General features: G+C 41.4%; 3 protein-coding genes and 1 long non-coding RNA gene across 4 annotated transcripts in view; 3 read left to right on the top strand and 1 right to left on the bottom strand.

Annotated features, from left to right (window-relative positions):
- The window catches only part of LOC142202337 (uncharacterized), a 652408-nt gene that overhangs the window by 450852 nt on the left and 180694 nt on the right, over positions 1 to 20862 (bottom strand). The gene's annotated exons all lie outside the window — the stretch shown is intronic.
- Positions 4910 to 6790, top strand: LOC142202327 (olfactory receptor 5G9-like). Its single transcript, XM_075272393.1, has 2 exons — positions 4910 to 4972; positions 5834 to 6790. Exons 1-2 carry the CDS (start codon positions 4910 to 4912, stop codon positions 6788 to 6790), a joined length of 1020 nt encoding a protein of 339 aa, XP_075128494.1.
- LOC142202323 (olfactory receptor 5G9-like) lies at positions 14440 to 15791 on the top strand. Its single transcript, XM_075272389.1, has 2 exons — positions 14440 to 14493; positions 14856 to 15791. Exons 1-2 carry the CDS (start codon positions 14440 to 14442, stop codon positions 15789 to 15791), a joined length of 990 nt encoding a protein of 329 aa, XP_075128490.1.
- On the top strand, positions 19609 to 20684 carry LOC142202321 (olfactory receptor 5G9-like). The gene is made up of 2 exons (XM_075272384.1): positions 19609 to 19671; positions 19749 to 20684. Exons 1-2 carry the CDS (start codon positions 19609 to 19611, stop codon positions 20682 to 20684), a joined length of 999 nt encoding a protein of 332 aa, XP_075128485.1.

Here is a 20862-nt window from a genome sequence, read left to right as displayed (position 1 = left end):
TAAAAATGCATAATTTTACTACTATATATACCCAAAAATATAATCAAATATCCTACCCCTGAAGATCAAAAATGATCATTGTGTCTGTGGTTTGCTCCATGCAGTTATGATTCACCATATACTGCTGCTCATACTGACGCTCCAGCTTGTGCAACACTGTGTCTGTATAGCCATAGTTTACAAATCTTGCACCTTGCCATCAATTTGATGTGATGAATTGATGACAATTTGATCTAATAGATCTGTCCCTGATATATCCATTGCAGTCTCAGGCCTTACTATAACTCCTAGGCAGTAGGCCCGCTGCCTCGGGGTTATGTTTGACGCAGACCTTTCCTTCACCCCTCATATTGAATCACTCGCACGTTCATGTCACCTCCACCTCAAAAACATCTCCAGAATACGTCCTTTCCTTACCAGAGATACACTCTACATATATTTATCTATTAATTTATATATATAATTTCAATGTATTACAGTTATTTGGATTATTTTATTCCCTTTATTATTTATAAATTGTCATTTCCATGTTATAACTATTTACCCTTGTGTAGTTGGTGTTTAGTTATTGGGCCTGAGGAAGTGATTTGTTCCCATGAAACGCGTCGCACCTGTCTAAAATAAACTACCTTGTAGAAGTGATCGGCGCCTCATATAGTCTACTTGTCTCCTACCATTTACAATGTACAATTATGAGAATTAGTTACATAACTTAAGTATATACAGTATATCCGCAGTAGTAAGGAGAAGTACATGTGAGGTGGTTGGGGGGTGAGATTGTTGGGGGTGAAATGGTTGGGGGGTGAGGTAGTTGGGGGTGAGATGATTGGGGTGAGGTGGTTGGGGGTGACATGGTTGGGGGGTGAGATGGTAGGGAGGTGAGGTAGTTGGGGGTGACATGGTTGGGGATGAGGTGCTTGGGGATGAAATAGTTGGGGGTGAGATGGTTGGGGGGGTGAGATGGTTGGGGGGAGTGAGATGGTTGGGGGGATGAGATGGTTGTGTGTGGTTAGAGGTGATGTATATTTTTAAAAAGTATAGAAAGCATAAGTAGGTGACAGAGAATAATATATAGCTATATGCTGGGTGTACGGCATTGGTAGAAATTGGGGTTTATTTCCAAGGCTAAAAGAACAAAAGTTGTCAAGTCAAAAATTAACATTTTGGTTATTTCTAGTTGTCTTAGAGGTTTCACTTATTTGGAGAGTTTTGTAGAATATTTAATGCTCATTTTATATTGTAATGAATGATAGAATGACGACTCCGGGATTACACTGTAGATGGTTTATTTTTATTTTCCTCCATTGACCGGAACACTGGAGACTTATTAGACCATAACAGAGACGTCTACTGGGGAATATTCTACCCGGCACCACGGCTTCATGTTATACATAAATATCACCAGCTAATGCCTCCCATTGACTTGCTTTATGGCCATGTACACCGACTACACTGCCGTCTAATAGCACCTTAAATTTCTTCCAAAATTCGAGACCATTGAGGAAAAATAATACGTTGATAAATGAATGTCAAGAAATATCTGTTGTGTGTAGGTAGATAAATCCTTATGTTAAAAACATATAAGTACTAAAAATGAGTTCTACATTTCAGGGATATTTCTAATAGATATTGTATTGTATTGTAAAAGAATTTGTCTTATTTTAATTAAAAATTTTGAGCAAAATGTGATCATTGATATTGAGATGTTTTTTTTTTTTTTTTGTTATTTGATATTTAATGGGCAACTAACATTCACTTCTTTCAGTGATTTTTGGCTAATTTTGTAATTTTTGTATATAAGATAATCCTTTAATAGTCCCACATTGGGGAAATTTCAGCATGTTACAGCAGCCTAGTAATACAGGTACAGGATAATACAGAGTAATATATTACAAACATAGACAAACATGTTCTGAGAAGGGAAGATATACTAGGAGTCCATAGCAGCTAAGGAAAAACGGAAGAGAAAGAGGGAAGACTTCATAGTCATAATCATTAGTTCTCTGTGCGGAGTCTTCGCTTGGTCTGATGTAGATTATACAGCCTGGTCGCGGTTGGAAGGAAGGACTTGCGGTAGCTCCTTCTCACACTTGGGGTGAAGCAGACGGTCACTTACAGTGCTGCCAAGTCCCATCAGGGTCCCATACATGGGGTGGGATTTGTTCTCCCGCATGGAGGTCACCACAGACAGTATCCTTCTGTCACCCACCACCTGTACTGGGTCCAGGGGGCTCCCCAGGACAGAGCTGGCCCTCCTGATCAGCCTGTCAGGTCTATTTCTGTCCCTGATTGATATACTGCTCCCTCAGCAGGCCACACCGAAAAAGATGGCTGAGGCAACCACAGAGTTGAAGAAGGCCCTAAGAAGTGTCCCCTGGACTCCGAAGGCCCTCAGCCTCCTGAGCAGGTAGAGTCTGCTGTGGCCCTTTCTGTGCAGCGCCTCCAGGTGATCAGCCCAGTCTAGTTTATTGTTGAGGAGCACGCCCAGGTACTTATAGGTCCTGACTATCTCAATACATGTTCCTTGGATCTCCACCGGGGTCGGAGCACCTCTCCGTTTACTAAAGTCCACCACCATCTCCTTAGTCTCCCCAGCATTAATCCTGAGATGGTTCTGCTGGCACCATTCTACAAAATCCCGGTTTAAGTCTCTGTATTCCCTATCGTCGCCATCAGTGATAAGGCCGACTATAGCAGAGTCATCGGAGTACTTCTGTAAGTAACAACTGGATGAGTTGTGCCTAAAGTCAGCCGTGTACAGTGTGAAGAGAAATGGGACAAGAACTGGACCTTGTGGTGCCCCCGTACTACAGATCAGTGTCAGACACACCGTCCTGGGCTCTGACATACTGAGGGCGGTTTGTCAGGTAGTCTAGGATCCAGTTGGACTCTTTCTTAACTTGTTTTCCCCCAATTACTATACTATACATATATATATAAATACTATGGTTCCAGCTACAATCCGCTGCTAACGTACTTATTCCCCTTAATTGGGCTACCAAATCTCCCTCCCCGCTTTCTCATTACTTCAGGAAAGTCTCCAAGAAAGCATACACCATTCAAGTTCACCACCATTTGGGCGCCTTGGTTTTCTCTCACTAGAGACTCATTTTTGGGCTAACCCAATCATCTAATCTAGCCAACTACTTCATGACCCTTGATATATCTCCTGGGATACTTACCTACCATGACATGTCTTTGTCCTTATTATCATACATTAAAGTCTATTTCCATTTTATGGCTATTTAATTCTTGTATAGTTGGTGTTTAGTTATTGGGCCCGAGGAAGTGATTTGTACCCGAGAAACGCGTCGCACCTGTCTAAAGTAAACAACCTTGTAGAAGTGATCAGCGCCTCGTATAGTCTCCTCGTCTCCTGCCATTTACAATCTACAGGTACATGACTTAAGTATATACAGTATATCCACAGCAGTAAGGAGAAGTACATGTGAGTAAGTTGGGGGGTGAGAAGGTTGGGGGGGGGTGGTTGTGTGACATTGGATGTTTCAGTTACTTGGAGAGTTTTTGCAGAATAACTAAAGTTTGTTTCATATATTGTAATAAATGATAGAATGACGACTCTGGGATTACACTGTAGATGGTTTATTTTTATTTTCCTCCATTGGCCGGAACACTGGAGACTTATTAGACCATAACAGAGACGTCTACCGGGGAATATTCTACCCAGCACCACGGCTTCATGTTATACATAAATATCACCAGCTAATGCCTCCCATTCATTAGCTCTATGGCCATGTACGCCGACTACACTGCCGTCTATCATCACCAATATCTCCAGAGAACCGGGAGACACAAGGGGGAGTAAGGAGAAGAATCAGAAAATGAATATCAAGAGCAAAGAAATATCTGATGTGTGTTGGTAGATAAATCATCCTGTAACATATTAATACTTCCAAAGATTATTCCTAAATTTCAGAGATGTATCAGGTTACTGTAGGTCAAGGGAGTTCTGTTGTTTCTTACTGTAATTAAAAATTGAGGAGAAGAATTGTGATTGTTGATCTGTAATTTGTGAATCTTGTTGACTTCTTTTGGCAATTTTTTTCAATCTCTTAATTTGTTTTTATTTTACTAATTTTATTCTTAAACCTTATAATAATGAAAGTAAATCTAACAAATACAGGTATAGGCAAATCATTTAGAAGCCGTAATATGTGTCTTCACGTTACAAGTAGGTGATCTACAATGGGACCTGGTGTTCCAACACAAATGTAACGGAACTAAAATAAGGAGGCAAAGGCTACAAATATATCAACATTCAAACATAGGGGACAATGGTCCAGGAGCTTTTGGGGAGAGAAAGGCATTATATGGCAACATCGCAATCATAATGTGGGCTAAGTCTTCAGTCATACATAACAAACCAAAGTACACAGAGCTGATCTTGGTCAAGCCACTGCCTGTGATCAAAGGACCTGAAGAGGGCAGACAGTCAGGGCATCGGGACATAACACATACCCTGTAGACATATCACAGCCAGTATCTAAAATACTAAAGAGACAATGAACGCAGATATTTATTCAATCTTTGCAAGGGGCAACATGGTAGGCCGGGGTCTGCATATAGGTCCTATACTAGATTAGATTATGAAAGGAACGATGCAATTGACACAGTGGATCTGTAACTTCAGTCCATTGGTTCCGCATTTTGTTGAATATCTTCAGGAAGTTTCTTGTAGAGAGTGATGACATCGGTGAGCTTGGTGACTGATGCAGATCCATCCAGCAAAGGGCTATTATTTTCGAGGGTTTCACATGACAGGATTCTGGTGCGGTGGGACTGAAACTCTTCATCAAGCAAACCCTAGAATCTTACTTCAGAACTACAAAGGGCATGTATCTCCACCACTTCTGAACATCTGCAACTTCCTACCAAAAGTCTTGTAAGAATGAGCGTGACCAGATCATATGGTGAAAGTCCACCGGGGAGTGTACACTGCGATGACACCGAGGTAAGGGAACGCAGCCCATTTTATCAAGGAGGTGTAAGGGACCTGTGATGTACAATATATAGATGGATAAGCTTGTTGTTGAAAGCTGGACAGACAGACATATGGAAGTCCAACAGTTTATAGAATGGTGGAGGATTTGGACTGAAGTTTTTGAGTGGAAGAAGCCATTCTTCAGAGTATATATCTTGTAATGTACAGACCCCACTTTGTGTCTAGTATACCCCATCAAGGAAACAAAACAGTTGGTCAGGAGATTCAGCCATATGTGAGTTTCTGCTGGGATGTCCACACATTGACCGCACGTTTGGCCACAGACTATACCTTCTGAGCAAATCTAGGAATGAGACGTAAACAAGGTTGTTCCAGTTGGGGCTAGTCTTGTAGTTTTTATAGCAAAAAAAAAAGTTTAAATCATTGTGTAGAAATATCTATATACATGATATCATATGACCTGTTCTAAAAAATGAGAGTGACTTTATAATTATATAAAACTATTAATGTGTGTTCAGCCACAGGAAAAGTAAGTGAGCCCTCTGGATTGTCCAAGATTTCTGCATTGATTACTGCAATTTGTTGAAAATGATAACAATGATCTACTTAAAAATGTTTGGAAGAACAATGAGCAAATCGGTCACATATATGTATATAGTAAAAGCACTTTATGTATTTATTTTGTAGTGTTTTATGGGTCAGTTGTTTCAGTTCTTTGACGTAGTTCTGTAATCTTGTTGTACATTGCTGCCAAGATTGCCGTGCAATAGCTCATGTCATTTATTGACCACTCTGAATCTAAATGGTTTAAATTAAAAAGTGACTTTATTTTATTTTTATTTTTTTCCTTGTATCTTTTATATTTTGTAGACACAGGAGAAGAATCTGACTGAGGTCACTGAGTTTTTCCTTTTAGGATTTCAAAGTAGTCAAGATTTAAGAATTTTCCTGTTCCGTCTTCTCCTGGTGGTTTACTGTGGGACAATATGTGGGAACCTCCTGATCATCACCCTGGTGTCCACCAGTAAGATCCTCCACACTCCAATGTACTTCTTCATCTCACAACTCTCCATTACAGACATCTTATTGACCACAGATATTGTCCCCAACCTGCTCCACATCCTACTGAATAATGGGGCCACCATTACTTTTATGGGCTGTATAGATCAGCTTTATTTTTTTTGCGCTGCAGAAACTTTGGAATGTCTTCTCCTCACAGTGATGTCCTATGACAGATATGTGGCCATCTGTAATCCTCTCCGTTACTCCACCATCATGACAAGTACATTATGTGTGATATTGACCATCATGTGTTGGCTACCTGGATTTTCTGTTAGTTTGATACATTTAATAACAACATCACAGCTGGACTTTTGTGCCTCAAACATCATTGACCATTTATTCTGTGATGTTGTCCCATTACTAGAACTTGCCTGTTCGGACACCTTTATTATTCACTTGGTGATTTATGTTGTACTTTTCCCTTTTGTAATAATCCCATCCACCATCATTGTAGCTTCTTATACTTCTATTGTTCGGGCAGTCTTAAGGATCCCATCCAGTACTGGTAGACAGAAAGTCTTCTCCACCTGTAGCTCCCACCTCATTGTGGTCTCCATCTTCTACGGGAGTATATTCACTGTTTATGTTGTCCCAACAAAAAGAAAGACCCTCACCATGAGTAAGATCCTCTCCCTGCTATATACTGTGTTCACTCCATTAGTAAACCCCATTATATACACTCTGAGGAATAAAGATATTAGGAAAGCCATACACGGAACACTTCATAAATGTAGGATCCAGAAAATTATCAAAACTATCAATTAGAGTACAGAGGTTACACTTGTAGAAACTATGGGGGGTATTTATGTTGATTTTTTATTTACAAGATTGCCTTACAAATGATTTTCCTTAATAGGGGTCTGGTCAAAAAACTAGAGTGAATCAAATGTATATAATACACTCGAACAGCATGCATACATGACAGACGAAAAGTTTGGCCACACATTCTCATTCAAAGAGTTTTCTGTATTTTCATGACTATGACAATTGTAGATTCACACTGAAGGCATCAAAACTATGAATTATCACATGTAGTATTATATAGTTAACAAAAAAGTGTGAAACAACTGAAAATCTGTCTTATATTCTCGCTTCCTTTTGCTTTGATTCCTGCTTTGCACACTCTTGGTATTCTCTTGATGAGCTTCAAGAGGTAGTCACCTGAAATGTTCTTCCAACAGTCTTGAAGGAGTTCCCAGAGATGCTTAGCACTTGTTGGCCCTTTTGCCTCCACTCTATGGTCCAGCGCACCCCAAGCCATCTGGATTGGGTTCAGGTCTGGTGACTGTGGAGGCCGGGTCATCTGGCGTAGCCCCCCATCACTCTCCTTCTTGATCAGATAGCCCTTACACAGCCTGGAGGTGTTTGGGGTCATTGTCCTGTTGAAAAATAAATGATGGTCCAACTAAAACCGGATGGAATAGCATGCCACTGCAAGATGCTGTGGTAGCCATGCTAGTTCAGTATGCCTCAATTTTGAATAAATCTAAAACAGTGTCACCTGCAAATCATCCCCACACCATCACACCTCCTCCTCCATGCTTCACAGTGGGAACCAGGCATGTAGAGTCCATCCGTTCACCTTTTCTGCGTCACCGCACAAAGACTCGGTGGTTGGAACCAAAGATCTCAAATTTGGACTCATCAGACCAAAGCACAGATTTCCACTGGTCAAATGTCCATTCCTTGTGGTCTCTTCTGCTTGTTGCCTCTCCTTAGCAGTGGTTTTCTAGCAGCTATTTTACCATGAAGGTCGGCTGCTGCACAAAGTCTCCTCTTACCAGTTGTTGTAGAGATGTGTCTGCTGCTAGACCTCTGTGTGGCATTGACCTGCTCTCTAATCTGAGCTGCTGTTATCCTGAGATTTCTGAGGCTGGTGACTCGGATGAACTTATCCTCCGCAGCAGAAGTGACTCTTGGTCTTCTTTTCCTGGGGCGGTCCTTATCCTCTGCAGCAGAGGTGACTCTTGGTCTTCCTTTCCTGGGGCGGTCCTTATCCTCTGCAGCAGAGGTGACTCTTGGTCTTCCTTTCCTGGGGAGGTCCTCGTGTGATCCAGTTTCTTTGTAGCGCTTGATGGTTTTTGCCACTGCACTTGGGGACACTTTCAAAGTTTGCCCAATTTTTCAGACTGACTGACCTTCATTTCTTAAAGTAATGATGGCCACTCGTTTTTCTTTACTTAGCTGCTTTTTTTCTTGCCATAATACAAATTCTAAGAGTCTATTCAGTAGGACTCTCAGCTGTGTATCCACCTGACTTCTGCACAACACAACTGATGGTCCCAACCCCATTTATAAGGCAAGAAATCCCACTTATTAAACCTGACAGGACACACCTGTGAAGTGAGGACCATTTCTGGTGACTACCTCATGGAGCTCATCAAGAGAATGGCAAGGGTGTGCAAAGCAGGAATCAAAGCAAAAGAAACCTAGAATATAAGACAGATTGTCAGTTGTTTCACACTTTTTTGTTAAGTATATAATTCCACATGTGATAATTCATAGTTTTGATGCCTTCAGTGTGAATCTACAATTGTCAAAGTCTGGAAAATACAGAAAACTCTTTGAATGAGAAGGTGTGGCCAAACTTTTGGTGTGTACTGTACCTTTCCCATATGGGTGTGAACAAAGGTCTATACTTCGCATACAGTATATACCTTATTTGCCCTGCTCACTAACTATATATTGTCCCTGTATACTTGCAAAAGATTACGCTTGTATACATCCCTTTGTGTGCCCAATATACCTGTCACATATGGGTGTGAACAAAGGTGTATACTTGCTATACAGTACGCTTGTATACATCTCAAAATGCATAAGGCTAGCTCAATGGGATGAGGGCGAGGACGGGGGTGTGGAAATTTAGCTGGGAGCCAAGGCCGCGGTCAAGCTTCTGCGGATCCAATGCCTACTGGTGAGGGGCAGCCAGTATTGTGCTCATCCACAATCCCCGGCTTGATGCTAACATTAAGCAGGGTGAAGGGCACAATGCTGACGAGGCCCGAGCACCAGGACCAGGTGATACAATGGCTAGCGGATAATACTTCCAGTGGGATTTCCACCAGCCAGTCAGCCACTACCTTCAGTCGTGTTCCTACCCAAGAGTCTGCCTCTCCTGGTGATTTAGTGTTTGTGGACCCGCAACCAGCATATCCCATCCTCAGTGATAATGACAAGACACATTTCAATGTTTCTGTTCCAGTTCACAAGTTCATCCTCCTCCTCCACCTCCTACACCAGCATCACTGTAAAAAAATCACATTTCTAACCACCCCATTAAGGCTCACCTCAAGGACCTAATATTATACTCCTAAAAGGCTCAATTCATCCCATAGGAGCATAATATTCTGCTCCTACAATCCTCAATTCAACCCAAGAGCCTGATATTCTGATACTCCAAAGCTCAACTTACTTTAAGGTCATAAAACTCTGCCGGTAAAAGGCTCAACTCACTTTAAGGGCCTTATACTCTGCTGGTACAAGGCTCAACACATCTGAAGGGCCTAATACTATGCTGGTCCAAGGCTGAACTCACTTAAAGGGCCTGAAATTCTGCTGGTGCAAGGCTCAACTCACCTCAAAAGCCAAAACTGCTGGTGCAAGGCTCAACTCATGTCAAGGGCCTAATATCTACTGGTACAAGGCTCAACTCACGTCAAGGGCCAAAACTCCACTCCTACAAGGCTCAACTCACATCAAGGGCCTAAAACTGCTGGTGCAAGGCTCAACTCACGCCAAGGGCCTATCATTCTTCTCCTACAAGGCTCAACTCACCTCACAGGCCTAATACTCTGCTGGTGCAAGGCTCAACTCACCCAAAGGGCCAAAAACTCTGCCTGTGCAAGGCTCAACTCACGTCAAGGTCCTAAAACTCTGCTGGTACAAGGCTCAACTCACCTTAAGGGCCTCAATCTCTGCTGGTACAAGGCTCACCTCACCCCAAGGGCCTGAAGCTAAGTTTGGGAGGGCTTACCCCTTGGGCCTGAAAAGTACATATTTGTATGGCTCAGCTTAAGAGCCTCTAACTTAATTTGGAAGGGCTCACGTCAAGGGCCAGTAAAGTTATTTTTGGAGGTCTCACCACATTACACACACATAAACAATGACAGGTCAGGGGGGTACTGTTGGATTTCCCATTGCCTATTCCATCTGTGGTTGTCATGATGATGTTTCTTTTGCTTACAATTTGGCTTTCTGTCCATACTAATGTAGAGGAAAGAAGGTTTCCAGGTATTTTTCCACTTTCATAGAGGTTCTATTGAGTTTGGAGTGTGTAGTTGCTTCCCCTGCTGTCCCAGTTGCATTGCAGAGGTGTTGGCGTCATTTCCTGAGGTGTCATAGTGGACTTGGTGACCCTCCTTAGTCGAATTGTGGTTTCCCCTGAAACGAACATTTTTTCCCTATAGATTATAATTGGATTTGGTATTCGTTTGAATAGTTGAATATTGAGGGTCTGTTCGAATCGAATATCGAATATTGAATATTTCACTACTCCTTCATCTCTATTGCTTTGATATGTTGTCCAGGACTGGTAAACATGGCGGCATTGATTTAAAGGACATTGAAAATTACTACCATGAAACACAACTCTCCCGGACACTTGATTGGTTCATACCTCACACACCCAAACTTAGCGTATCAGTGGAATAGTCTCCTCTGGTCTCCCCCTCACAGAAACGTTGTGGCTCCCATAGAAACTCACTAAACAAGCACTACTGAACTTTTTCTTCTTCTTTTTCACCAGGCTCCTCCTCTATTATCTCTGTGCAGAGCCTAGTCCTTTTTTAATTCAATTTCATAGATACCGTCCCTCTGATACCAATGCCAATCCATCACCTACCCTACGATTCTATACTTATAGATGGAGTCGTCCCTTCATTCTCCAGGCCTTGCCTCATCTCACATCCTTACATAACAGTCAATACCCGCAGCTTACCTGGGGGGCGCTGTGATCCGAAACAATTCCACATACTACCTCCAGGTTGGAGAAGCTCTTCAGAGAAAGCCTAAAAAAACCTCTACCTGTCCTATACCCCGCTCTAGTATGTCATCATGAGCACACACCTTCATCGTACATTTGGGCATGGGAAATTGAACTACAGATTGACCTCTTACTTGAGGACATTGTCTCTATTTATAAACACTCCATGGGTCCTTCCCTTTGTGTACGGCTGAAGGAATCCTTGTAGAAACTGGTTGTGGTATAAGACACTTGTACACATACCCAAGTACTCATCAGAAGCTGCACCTATGTGCCTGGCACTGTCACAAGGCCAACAGTACATATATATACTGTATATGGTGGGATTGTGAGGAGATTAGCCCTCTCTGGGAGCAGGTACAGCAGGTCCTAGATCAAGTCTGCGGCATGTCTATGCTACTAGCCCTAATGGGTCTCTTTCTTAAAGGGATTCTACCATTAAAATCAATTTTTCGGTTATTCTTCTCCTATCTTTAGATACTGTGTAAGCGGCCATTTTTCTTGTGGCCAGTGTCATGCACAGTTGGCTTTGCCCGAGGCCTAGAAGTTTTACCTCCAGTGCCAGAAGAAGAAGCGTGAAGAGGCCATTCCTGAAGAAGATGGAGGCGTCGCTGGAGAGTTCTCTTGCAACATTGGGGACGCCCCCAGTGCTGTTTAAGTGCTGAGGACCGCCCCCAGTGCTGCAAGAGAACTCATTTGCATACCAACGAAAACCAAGATTTCTATCAAACGTCGGTGCGGAGAAGATATCTAAAGCTAGGAGAAGAATAGCCTTTCTTAGGGCTATTCCAACGTGTGATTGGCAAAAAAAAATATTTTAATGGTAGATTCCCTTTAACTAGTTTCCCCCCCAATTACCATAAATACTGTGGTTCCAGCTACTATTCGCTGCTAAAGTATTTATTCCACTTAATTGAGCCACCAAATCCCCTGCCCCCACTTTCTTATGACTTCAGGAAAGTCTCCCATACACCAGCATAGCATACATACACCATTCACGTTCCTCATCATCTCGGCGCCTTGGTTTTCTCTCACCAGCGACTCATTTGTGGTCCAATCCCATAGTCTAATCTAGCCAACTACTTCAAGACCCTTTATATCTCCTGTGATACTTACCTACCATGACATTAAAGTCTATTTCCGTTTTATGGCTATTTAATCCATAAGTAGCTAATGTTTAGTTATTGGGCCTGAGGAAGTAATTTGTATCCATGAAACACATCGCGCCTGTCTTAAATAAACAACCTTTGTACAACAGCTTAGCGGTTCCTATAGTCTCCTCATCTCCTGCCATTTACAATGTAGGGTTACATGACTTAAGTGTATACGGTATATCCACAGCAGTAAGGAGAAGTACATGTGAGAAAGGGGGTGAGAAGGTTGGGGGAGGGGGGGAGGTGGTTGTGTATCATTAGAGAGGTGATGTATATTTAGACAGTAGAGAAAACCAAATGAGTAGATAAAAGAGAGAGGGTAATATAACTGTATGCTGGGTGTAGGGCATTGGTAGAATTTGGATCACCAAAGGAACTAAAGGAACAATTGTTGTAAATAGGGTTGAGCCGATCTTGAGATTTCAGGATCAATTTTAAAATCTGATTTTCGATCATTTTTCAGCCGATTCCAATCGCGATTGTGAAATTTGCTCAATCGCCGATCGGGATCCGATCTTTCCCAATACCTATTGCTCAACCCTAGTCAATGCTTCTCTATGGGAAAAGTAACTTTTGGGGTTGAGCCGATCTTGAGATCTCAAAATCCGATTTCCGATTATTTTCCAGCCGATCCCGATCCTGATCGCTCAACCCTAGTTATAAAGTCAAAACTAAACATTGTAGTTATTTCTAGTGGTCTTTAGAGGTTTCGGCTACATGGAGAGTTTTTGTAGAAAAGTTTATTTTATATATTGTAATAAATGATAGAATGACGACTCCGGGATTACACTGTAGATGGTTTATTTTTATTTTCCTCCATTGGCCGGAACACTGGAGACTTATTAGACCATAACAGAGACGTCTACCAGGGAATATTCCACCTGGTGCCTTGGCTTCATGTTATACATAAATATCACCAGCTAATGCCTCCCATTCATTAGCTCTATGGCCATGTACACCGACTGCACTGCCGTCTAACATCACCAATATCTCCAGAGAACCGGGAGACACAAGGGGGAATAGGAAGAAGAATCAGAAAATGAATATCAAGAGCAAAGACATATCTGATGTGTGTTGGTAGATCAATCATTCTGTAACATATGAATACTTCCAAAGATTATTCCTAAATTTCAGAGATGTATCAGGTTACTGTAGGTCAAGGTTCTGTTGTTTCTTACTGTAATTAAAAATTGAGGAGAAAAATTGTGATTGCTGATCTGTAATTTATGAATCTTGTTGAATTATTTTGGCAATTTTTTTTATCTAATCTTGTAGTTTTTTTTTTTGTTTTTTTTTATAATTTTATTATGGTCAAGCCATTTACATGTGATCATAGGTCTTGAGGAGGGCAGACAGTCAGGGCATCGGGATATAACACATACCCTGTAGACACTCTGTCAGGCATCAGGCCACGGCAGAGCCGACTGTGCATGCCCGCACTACAAGAAAATGGCCGTTTACAGTCAAAGTGGCCATTTTCTTGTAGCACAGGCATGCGCAGTCGGTTCTGCCCAGGCCCGATGCCTGACAGAGTGAATTCAGAGCCGGAAGATGCCACTGGGAAGCTGCACGGAGAAGACTTCTAAAGGTAGGAGAAGAACCAGCGTTGATTGGCCGACTGTATAGCATTCAGCCAATCAACGCTGCTTCTGCATCAAATTTTTCCATTCGAATAGCGAGTGGTATTCGATCGAGTACGAGTATTTCGAATACCATAGTATTAGATCAAATACCTACTCGATCGGATACTACTCACTCATCTCTAATACTTACCTGTATGTTGGTCCATTTGTGTGTGTTTTTTCCTTCTTCTCTTTTTTTCTATTGAACATCTGTGTTTTAACATTTTTGTTAATAAAGTTTGGGCAAATTTTTAATATTTATTGCAGTAGTCTTGCCTTTTTGTGGACAAAAGAACAATTAGTTTGTTATGAAAGGAAAGTTACAATTGTCACCGTGGATCTGTAACTTCAGTCCTTTAGTCCCATATGTTGTTGGCTATCTTCTGGAAGTTTCTTTAGAAAGATTGTGATCCCCACATAGAGCTCACAATGTACATGTTTCCCTATCAGTATGTCTTTGGAATATGGGATGGAAATCCATGCAAACACGGGGAGAACATACAAACTCCTTGCAGATGGTTTTTTGCCCTTGGCAGGATTTGAACCCAGGACTCCAGCGCTGCAAGGCTGCAGTGCTAACCACCCCCTTCAGGAAGTTTCTGTGTCTATAAAGGAGTTTCTTGTAGAGAGTGATGCCATTGGTGAGCTTGGTGACTGATGCAGATCCATCCAGCAAAGGGCTATCATTTTCGAGGCATAAACAGGGTTCCGGTGCGGTGGGACTGAAACTCTTCATCAAGCAATCCCTAGAGCCTTACTTCACAAGTACAAGGGACATGTGTCTCCACCACTTCCGACCATCTGCAACTTCATACCAAAAATCTTGTAAAAATGAGCAATTCAGTCATATAAATGTATATAGTAAAGGCACTTTATGTATTTATTTAGTAGTGTTTTTTTGGGTCGGTTGGATCAGTTCTTTGATATAGTTCTTTAATCTCGATGTACATTGCTGCCAAGATTCCCATGTAATAACCCATGTACTATATCGACTAAATTCAATCTAAATGGTTAAAATTAAAAAGTGACTTTATTTTATTTTTATTTTTCCTTGTATCTGTTATATTTTGTAGACACAGGAGAAAAATCTGACTGCGATCACTGAGTTTTTCCTTTTAGGATTTCAAAGTAGTCTAGATTTAAGAATGTTCCTCTTCTGTCTTCTCCTGGTGATTTACTGGGGAACAATATGTGGGAACCTCCTGATCATCATCCTGGTGTCCACCAGTAAGATCCTCCACACTCCAATGTACTTCTTCATCTCACAACTCTCCATCAGTGACATCTTGTTGATCACAGATATTGTCCCCAACCTGCTCCACGTCCTACTGAATAATGGGGGGACCATTACTTTTATGGGCTGTATAGCTCAGCTTTATTTTTTTGGTGCTGTAGAAGCTTTGGAATGTCTTCTCCTCACAGTGATGTCCTATGACAGATATGTGGCCATCTGTAACCCCCTCCGTTACTCCATCATCATGGCAAGTACATTATGTGTGATATTGACCATCATGTGTTGGTTACCTGGATTTTCCGTTAGTTTGATACATTTAATAACAACATCACAGCTGGACTTTTGTGCCTCAAACATCATTGACCATTTATTCTGTGATGTTGTCCCATTACTAGAACTTTCCTGTTCTGACACCTTTATTATCCAATTGGAGGTTTATGTAATAGGTTTCCCTTTTGTAGTAATCCCATCCATAATCATTGTAGTGTCTTATACTTCTATTGTCCGGGCAGTCTTAAGGATCCCATCCAGTACTGGTAGACAGAAAGCCTTCTCCACCTGTAGCTCCCACCTCATTGTGGTCTCCATCTTCTACGGGACAATATTCACTGTTTATGTCGTCCCAACAAAAAGAAAGACCCTCACCATGAGTAAGATCCTCTCCCTGCTATATACTGTGTTCACTCCATTAGTAAACCCCATTATATACAGTCTGAGGAATAAAGATATTAGGAAAGCTGTACGCGTAACACTTCATAAATGTAGGATCCAGTAAATGATCAAAACTATCATTTACAGTCCAGAGGTTACGCTAGGGAACTAGCCTGGACACTGAGTCGGATCCAGTAGGTCTAGTTATCTTTACTACATGAATTGTACGAAGGATTTTCCATTAAATGGGGCAACACAGTGGCTCTGAATCCTCTGTCTGAATCCCGCCAGGAACATCATCTGCAAGGAGTTTGTATGTTCTCCCCGTGTTTGCATGGATTTACTCCCATTCTACAAAGACATACTGATAGGGAAAAAAAATGTACATTGTGATCACTATATGGGGCTCACATTCTACATTTGAAAAAAAAAATAAAAAATTCCATTAAATCTTGTCCTACTAGCGTCTTTTGATATTTACGCTCTGCCCTCAACAGGTTGTCCCATACATTTCGGCGTCTTTTCTGTTTGGTCATGTGCATTGGCAATCTACAACATAGGAGGCGCCAGGAGATCAGAGCTGGACCTTCACAATCATCATCCACTCGGACAAGCAAAGAATAAAAACATTATCGGATGGATTATTCTGTGCTTGTCTCTGTAGATACGTCCTGATATTGACATCTATTCATAATGCCAGTTGTACACCAGTCCACATAGGTGGTATCACATCATCCATATTGAAACCTGTGTGCATTTTGGCCTATAATAAATATATGGTGGGGAGGGGTAGATGCCATGAGATAGTCCAGTATCTGGTATAAAAAATATCTGTCTACCATGTCCAGAGGTAGAAGAGATGATATAGAAGGTGTGATATAAATCTATCCAAATCTGGACTCTGCACTAAGGACTAGAGATGAGCGAACAGTATTCGAAATTATAGTCTCGAATACCTCGCTCCATAGGAATGAATGGAAGATGCCGGCACTCAACCCCTTGCTGTTCGGCCGCTTCCATTCATTCCTATGGGAGCAAGGTATTTGAAACTATGTTTCAAATACTATTCGAATCGACTGTACTAAGAATTGTTTCTTGATTTATCACACCTCTCTAGATTGAGAAATGTTTTGTTAAAATCTACTCCCCCACCCTTTACGCTAGGTTCACACCAGCATTCGGGTCTTTGTTCTGTGGTTTCTGTCTTCTGCATGCAGAAGACGGAAACCTGACAAAGCAGATCCGGCCATGAGCGGTGGTGAGCATTTTATGCTCTCCGCCGCGAAACCGTTATTTTAAAAACCGGACGCAGAGTACTGCATGTCCGACACTGTGTCCGATTTTTTTAAAAAACGGTTTTGCGGGGGAAAGCATAAAACGCTCACCACCGCTCATGGCCAGACATCTTTCAATCCCATTCAAATGACATGGCATCTGAAAATAATTCCAGCAATTCCGAGCTCTTCCCCCCACGTAGGAGTTTACATTCACATGTGAGCCATTTCCATAGTTGGAAGAAATTACTTAACACGTGATGGGTGAATTTCTTTCTTTGTCCCCTTGTAAAAAAGAAAAAAATGTGAGGTTTTATACTTATTATCTGTATAATCATATACTTACTATACAGATGTATGCAAATTTCAGAGATGTGATGAAAGTGGTCATAACCGAAACGTCATATATCGGACATATTAATAAAATTGGACTTCATAATCACATAATATAAGCGTGCTGCAATTATTTCCATTATTAATGAGTTGAGCCCCTCTCCGTTCACTGACACATCTATGTAATGAGTGCCGGCACATGCACATTTACAGCATCTAGGGACAGGGGCAGGCTGACCTCTATCCTCCTGTTAGGACTATGCGGCAGGTGCTTCCAGCAGATCAGGGTCGCAGCCTGTTCTGCTGTCACTGCTCAGTCCAGCATGTATAGGGTTAATTCCCTTGCAGCCAATAGGCATGGCCGGTCTTCTGATTGACGGTGCTGCTAACCTATGAGCGCCTGGCATGGGCACCTTGTCTTGGTGTTTAGACCCACCTTCCTTCTATTTAAGGGGGGCAGGTCTGTTTGCCCAATGCTTTAGCCTAAATCCAGAACTGTGCACGTCTGTGCAAAATCTAGTTTGGCAGTAAGCTTTAGTTAGGGCTTTAGTTAGAACCATCTCCCTAGTAATTGCCTAGGGAACTCCTACGTTAGCTAGTCTAAGACCTGTAGTGCTCCTACAACAGGTGGCTGTAGTGAGTGGGGCCCAGGAAGCTACTGGGAGCACAGGGTCATACTTTGTGGAGTAACTTCAAGACTCTAGAATTCATTTAAGCAGCTGCTTAGTTGTTTGTTTAGTTGTTGTTTGTCTTGTTGTTTGTCTTGTTCACACCAGGGTAGCACTGAGGCTCAGAGCCCAGTTGGGCTCCACAGGATATTATTATTTAGTTTTTTTTTTAAGTATCCTGCTGAACGTAACACCTCCCTCCTGTCACCTTACTGTCACCGCATCACCAATCAGAGCAAAGAGAACCCTGGCCTAAGACAAGAAAGAGTCTTAGAAAGGCTAGTGATAAGTTTTGCCAGGACTTGGTCTTGCTCCACCATCTCCTCCAGCATCAGCAAGGAACTTGTCCAAGATGGGTTTTACATAGAGAAGATCAGAGGTGACCTATTTAACAATCATACATCTGGTGGCAAAGCAAAGTCCGCCATCTTACTAAGAAGAACCAGCTGGTGTCTTATTTTCCTTTTCCAGCAGAGCCCCTTTACACAGACTGTTTGACTTTCTGTAGAATAACTAATATTGGTTTTGTATTTTCTTAAATCTTAAAACATGGACATATTTTTTATTTTTGTATCCTCCATTGATCAGAACACTGGAGACTTATTAGACCATAACAGAGATGTCTACCGGGGAATATTCTACCCAGCACCACGGCTTCTTGTTATACATAAATATCACCAGCTAATGCCTCCCATTCATTAGCTCTATGGCCATGTACACTGACTGCACTGCCATCTAACATCACCAATATCTCCAGAGAACCGGGAGCAGCAAGGGGGAATAAGGAGAAGAATCAGAAAATGAATATCAAGAGCAAAGAAATATCTGATGTGAGTGTCAGTAGGTAAATCATTCTGTAACATTAGGTAGATAGATAGATAGATAGATAGATAGATAGATAGATAGATAGATAGATAGATAGATTTCCAAAGATTATTCCTAAATTTCAGAGATGTATCAGATTGCTGTAGGTCAAGAGATTTCTGTCTTTTCTTATTGTAATTAAAAATTGAGGAGAAAAATTGAGATTGTTGATAAGTAATTTATGAATCTTACTGACTTTGGTGATTTTTTTTTTCCTAAATCTAACACATACATGGAGAGGTAGATAATTCAGAAGATATAATATGTGTCCAACCATCCATCTATATGTGAATAACATAACATGGTGTTCTGAGAGGTCCTGAGGAGGGCAGAAAGTCAGGGCATCGAGGTATAATACATAATGTAGATATATCACAACCAGTATCTAAAATGCAAAAGAAACAATAAATTCAGATAATACAATCTTTTAATCTTTGTGATGGCACATGGAAGACCAGAGTCTGAATTAGGGTCCTATACTCGATTAGTTTCACCGTGGATCTGTAACTTCACTCCATTGGTCTAATACTTTGTTGAATTTCTTCAGCAAGTTTCCTTGTCTATAAAGAAGCTTCTTGTAGAGGGTGATGACATTTATGAGCTTGGCCATTAGTGCAGATCCAGCCAACCAGGGGCTATCACTTTTCTAGCCATAAATAGGGTTTTACATAACAGGATTCTGGTGCGATGGGCCCAATACTCTTCATCAAACATACCTTAGAGTCTTACTTCAGACGTACAAGGGACATTTGTCTCCACCACTTCCAACCATCTGTGACTTCCTACCAAAAATTTTGTAAGAATGGGCATGACCAGATCATATGGTGAAAGTCCACCGGGGAGCGTGCACTGCGATGACATAGAGGTAAATCTAAATGGTTAAATAAAAAAAGTGACTTTATTTAATTTTTATTTTTTCCTTGTATCTTTTATATTTTGTAGACAAAGGAGAAGAATCTGACTGAGGTCACTGAGTTTTTCCTCTTAGGATTTCAAAGTAGTCTAGATTTAAGAATGTTCCTGTTCTGTCTTCTCCTGGTGGTTTACTATGGGACAATATGTGGGAACCTCCTGATCATCACCCTGGTGTCCACCAGTAAGATCCTCCACACTCCAATGTACTTCTTCATCTCACAACTCTCCATCAGTGACATCTTATTAACCACAGATATTGTCCCCAACCTTCTCCACATCCTCCTGAATAATGGGGGGACCATTACTTTTATGGGCTGTATAACTCAGCTTTATTTTTTTGGTGCTGTAGAAGCTTTGGAATGTCTCCTCCTCACAGTGATGTCCTATGACAGATATGTGGCCATCTGTAATCCCCTCCGTTACTCCTCTATCATGACAAGTACATTATGTGTGATATTGACCATCATGTGTTTGTTACTTGGACTTTCTGGTAGTTTGATACATTTAATAACAACATCACAGCTGGACTTTTGTGGCTCAAACATCATTGACCATTTATTCTGTGATGTTGTCCCATTACTAGAACTTTCCTGTTCTGACACCTTTATTATCCACTTGGAGATTTATGTAATAGGTTTCCCTATTGTAATGGTCCCGACCACCATCATTGTAGTGTCTTATACTTCTATTGTTCGGGCAGTCTTAAGGATCCCATCCAGTACCGGTAGACAGAAAGTCTTCTCCACCTGTAGCTCCCACCTCATTGTGGTCTCCATCTTCTACGGTACTATATTCACTGTTTATGTCGTCCCAACAAAAAGAAAGACCCTCACCATGAGTAAGATCCTCTCCCTGCTATATACTGTGTTCACTCCATTGGTCAACCCCATTATATACAGTCTGAGGAATAAGGACATTAGGAAAGCCATACACGGAACACTTCATAAATGTAGGATCCAGTAAATTATCAAAACTATCATTTACAGTACAGAGGTTACACTTGTAGAAAGTAAGGGGGGTATTTATACAATAATAAATCCCCAATATATATTTATTTATTTATTTATTTATTGTAACGAATCTCCTGAGCTTCCACCTATTATACTCTGGGGTCTCTTTAGTATATTAATTCACTTGTGGT

Source organism: Leptodactylus fuscus, chromosome 5 (assembly GCF_031893055.1).
Source record: "Leptodactylus fuscus isolate aLepFus1 chromosome 5, aLepFus1.hap2, whole genome shotgun sequence".
Lineage (NCBI taxonomy): Eukaryota > Metazoa > Chordata > Amphibia > Anura > Leptodactylidae > Leptodactylus > Leptodactylus fuscus.
The sequence above is the reverse complement of the archived record's forward strand: the minus strand, read 5'-3'. Positions and strand labels throughout refer to the sequence as shown.